General features: G+C 29.1%; 1 protein-coding gene across 1 annotated transcript in view; it reads right to left on the bottom strand.

Moving 5' to 3' along the window:
• LOC106691116 (thyroid receptor-interacting protein 11) overlaps nucleotides 1-5,006 on the bottom strand; it is a gene marked incomplete at its 5' end in the record, with an annotated part of 50,232 nt that overhangs the window by 38,576 nt on the left and 6,650 nt on the right. Inside the window, 1 exon segment of the mRNA XM_014436780.3 lies at nucleotides 1,941-2,002. Within this exon segment, the coding sequence (XP_014292266.3) occupies nucleotides 1,941-2,002 (62 nt within the window).

Raw genomic sequence — 5,006 nt, forward strand, 5'->3', positions numbered from 1 at the left:
AAATAACCTGTCTGAGAGATAAGAACGGATAATGAGATAATATGTAGGGGGTAGGAATTTACGGATCTTGTGGAGCAGTCCTGGGTGCAAGACTCGATCAAAATTTAAAAAAAAAAAAAGAAAACTAATCTTTCATTAGAAATTCATACAACTTTTAGAAACAAAAATAACACAAAGACCCGATCCCAGTATTCTTCTATTCCTACCGCTATTCCATTTTTAAAAATATATGATGTTGTGTTAGAGACAAAATAAAATAAAAATAAGAATAGTGCAGAAAAGGAAGTTTATCTTGCTTGAATAGTTTGAGCCAAAATTTTTATTAATGAATAGATTTAGACAGATTCTTGCAAGCACCTTCATATCGGCGTTAGGGCAGCATGAGCAAAGACTCAAGACATGGTCGGATCTAAAGATATCCATCAAATTATGGAGAGTACAATATTAGCGATAAATTAGAGAATAGTTTTCTCGTAAAAAAAAAACAACAGATGTTATTAAAAAAAAAAAAAACTCTTTCCAATAACTTATTAATACTTAATTGCTGTTTGATTCTTATAAGAATATGAAGTTTAACAGTAAATACTTGAAGTTGAAAGACTAGACCTAAAACAGTATTCGAGTGCTAGAAATATTAAACGAAAAATAGCAAGAGTTAACAAGACGGTGCGTGCCGAGGCCACGTGTAAACAAGAGAACAGCTGTGTCAGTTCTATTCAGGAATTCCGTTCATCTTTCAAGAAGAGGAATGAATCTACCTTCTTTACTAGGTTAGTCATTGGATCGGTAGCATGAGCGCAGGAGCATGAGTGGTGGAAAATTTGAAAGAAGTAATCAGTAGGGAAAGTTTAATCAACAGATGTTGAGTTTGTGCAGATAGCAGATCGAAGGTCGTACTAACAGGATTAAGCAGCAGAAAATGAATCTTATCCTGAAAGTGAGTGACATGGCCCAAAACAGAAAAATGATGTAAAGGCAAAATACTAATAATTGTAAGGCTAGATTAACCCAGCGACTGGTATTCGAACCTATAAAGAAATACACCTTTCTTTCTTAAATCTAGAAATACACCTCATTGACAGAAAAAAGTGAACTAACAATAAGTCACAACCTCAATAATTCGCCTATTCGTTGGCTTCTTATCAATCTCTGGCATTTATTGATTTACACAATACTTTTTTAGATGTTTAAAATAAATAAAATATAAAATTAGGCCAATTTTAATTAATAGTAATTAATTTTAATCAAACCTAATATAAATGTTCATCAATATCAATAAATCAGTGCTCTAATAGTGAAGTTCAAATATAAATTACCAATTTAAACTATAAATCAAGAGCCAGGGTCCGAATCCTATTGAGGTATTATTTTATTATCATTATTCTGTTACTGTAGTCGTGAGTGAACCCAGAGTAAAGTGGTACCCTTAATTGGACAAAAATCTGGCGGTTAAGCATGATCATGAACAAATCACCTCATAGTATAATCGTTGTTCAAGAAACAGTTTTTCCTTACAATGAACCCCTGACCCTGTTTTGACCATTTGTGTTTTAAATATGCACCTGAAATAACGATTCTATTTAATATGTTAATGTTGCATTCAATAGATTCCCCAACCCAACATAGAAACATTTATTAAAATGTATTAAGTAATAAAATTTATTACAATAATTCTAGTAAAACCACCAGTTCCTCAAAATGAAAATTAATGGAATTACAAAACTCTTGCTTTCATAATATGCTTAGAGATAAATTGGTATCCAACATCTCGATGAAGGTAAAACCGAAATCCTAAATTAAAATTATTTTGCATTTTTGCGTTTAAAAAGGTCAAGTGAAATGACTACCAGGATAAGAAATAAAGTTTTGAAACCACATATAATAATTATATTATTCCATTTAATAATATATAATACATAAAAGTTTAACTAGTTACTTACGTTTCCTTTGTTTGGAGATTCCTGAGCAGTTTTCGTAATTTCATCTTTCTGCTTTGGTGGTTCTAAAAAAAAAAAAAATTAAAAATAACCACAGTTTATGTGTAAATAAGAATGAGAAGATTTTTTTTGTTGCTTCAATGTTGAAAATTCTAATAACAATGTAGTTAGCCATTTATTATTGTCACAAAAATAATTTGAGTTTTAAATGCTATTTCAAATTACAAATAAACAAACCTAATAAAATAAATTAAATATTTTTTCTTAAATGAAATTAAATAGTAACTTTAAACTGTTGCTGCAAAGAACATACCAATTAAAAATGAACTAATACAAAATATATGTGTCTAGGATAGCCTACAAATATTTAAATGTGTTTATGGGCTTATTATACAGACATAAACATATAATTTACACAAATATATACTTTAAAAACTAATATATACAGTTCAAACGACATGGAATAATAAACAAACTGTTATAGGCCGCGTTAAATGTTTTTGTCTCACATTCAAACGGTATCGCTACTACTATAACTCATGAATATTCATTGGTTACTGTTGCTTTGTTTCGTTCACCTGCCAACAGAAAATTTTATGTGTTTCTTTCTGATCTTCAAAATACGGGTATACTTTAAGTTCCTAAATGTAGTAAACAAGTGTACAATAAACATGCCAAGTACCTATTTTTTTTTAATTCATGGATGAATCATAATTAATACGATACCGGTATATATCTTTATATGCATAAATAAAATCTTTCAAAACAAATGGAAGTAATTGAGGGAATATTTTTATATAAAAAAAAAAGAAAAAAAAAGTGGGATCAACTATGCTTGGATAAAATGGTAGTAGTAAAATTTGTTTAACAAACATGTATAAGGAAAACAATATACAATATTAACATGCGTTTGTTGTATGTTCACCCCGGTCTATACTATGATTACTTTCAAGAAAGGTCACAGTACGCGAATAGGGGAAAATCGTGTTCTGAACGCATACGACAAAAAAGAAAAAAAAATTAATGCATATATATAATTAAGGTCAAATCTACAACGATTTTTAACTCAATGACTATGATATGTGGTTATAAATCAGACATCATTGAAACTCCCAACACCGTATTCTAGTAGTACAAGAGCCCAAGAGGAGAAAAAAGTCAGTTATTTCAGCTCAATTTTTGATTATTTTAATGAAAACTATGTATGATTACTAGTCAAAATTGATGAGTCTGCAAAGTATAAGTAGAGGGAATAAAAAATGACGGCTGTTTCAAAACCTTAAAAAAAAAAAAAATAGTTTTTCATTCGGAGAAAAATCTATACCTCAAAAACCATTTGACGGATAGATGTCTATTAACACTCAAATTAAAACTAGTTCAATGGACTATAAAGTATTTAGGAAGTTTGTCTTCGGAGTAGTAAAAAAAATTGATTTATAGCTGTTGGGACAAATTTTTATTTGCCAAATTTTTATTCATATGTGAATATCATAAAAACTTAGGGGTAGTAGTTTTTATGATATTATAATATAAGAAGATAAGTGCCATAAACTACTTTATAGTAAGTTAAATTTCCTTTATTTTGAGCGTTGGTGCTAATTATGGATCTAGATATATTTTTTCGAAAATCAAACATTTTATACAAAAAACTAGAAATTAACAGTTTGTGAATTTATTTTATATCATATCATAAAAACTACTACTCCTACAAAGATAAACATAATTAACTATTTTCTAATAAATTAAACTAGTTTTAATTTGAGTGCTGACAGACATCTGTACGTCCTATGGTTTCTGGAATAAAGTTTTTCAAAACTCAAACGTATTGTCCGAACAACTATAAATCAATTTATTTTAGAAAATATCATGAAAACTACTATTCCTACAAAGGTAAAGGTCAGAAACCACTTTATAGTACGTCAAACTAGCTTTAATTTGAGCGCTAATAGACATCTATACGTCACATAGTTCCTGAGATATAGATTTCTCAAAATAAATTAACTAACTACTAATCTTTTAGCAGATTTTTAAGATATGTTGCTTTTTAACCATATATCGAGAACTATTGGACGTAAATAGCTCTTTTAGGGCTTATATTTCAGCACATTTACTCTTCTTTAAATAATGTTCTCTTAGATTTTCTAGTGTTGTTGGTAGTTTTTAAGATATAGAGCTCTGAATGAAAAATTAATGTTTTTCAAGGTCTTGAAACAGCCGCCATTTTTTATTCCTCCTACCTGTTCTTGGCAGACTCATTAGTTTTGACTAGTAATTATACATAGTTTTTATTAAAGTAATCGAAAATTTGGGTGAAATATCTGCCTTTTTTCCTTCCCGGCTCTTGTACTATAGGGTTTATGGCGTCAATAGTTTATTTAAAATGCACCTCGTCTCTCCTTCCGACGACTTCCAATTCATAACAAAAATAGAAAAATGTTGAACGAGTAAAAAAATCTCCAAAATCAGTCAAAACCCCTTCTTTCATGTAAAATGTAGGCTTTCTCTGATCTTTATTTGTTATCTATCCTATTTGTTTTATAAACAATAAACACTGACATTTTCCATAACACAAATCCTAATAAAAAATTTAAAAAATATGATTATAAAGTTAATAATATTTATTACCATGAGTTATTTTTGAAAATTGTTTTTTATAATTTTGATATCCTACTACTATTACAAATAATCATACGAAGTGCAGCTCAGTAGTTTGTAATTTCTAGTAAGAAATACCACTTCATAGCAGGATATATACAAATTTGATTTATCAAACATTTGAAGGCTTGGTTGAGCTTCCTATGACATCATGCATATCCTGTACTATTTATGATTCCTTATCTTTTAAGCGGAATTATTCAATTGAATAAGAGATTTCATTTGGCATTGCCGTTTCTAAAAAGGTTATTTAAAAATTGAAGATATTTGAAAGAAGAAGTAACCAATCATGTATTTGTTTTTGAAACCAATTGAAATGCACAGAAATATCACAAATCCGGATGATCGGTATTGGGTGACAATGTTAGTACCCTTCAAATCACAAATGATGATGAGGACACTTTTTGGTAACGT

Source organism: Halyomorpha halys, unplaced genomic scaffold (assembly GCF_000696795.3).
Source record: "Halyomorpha halys isolate HHAL.00 unplaced genomic scaffold, Hhal_1.1 Scaffold2090.1, whole genome shotgun sequence".
Taxonomy (NCBI): Eukaryota; Metazoa; Arthropoda; class Insecta; order Hemiptera; family Pentatomidae; genus Halyomorpha; species Halyomorpha halys.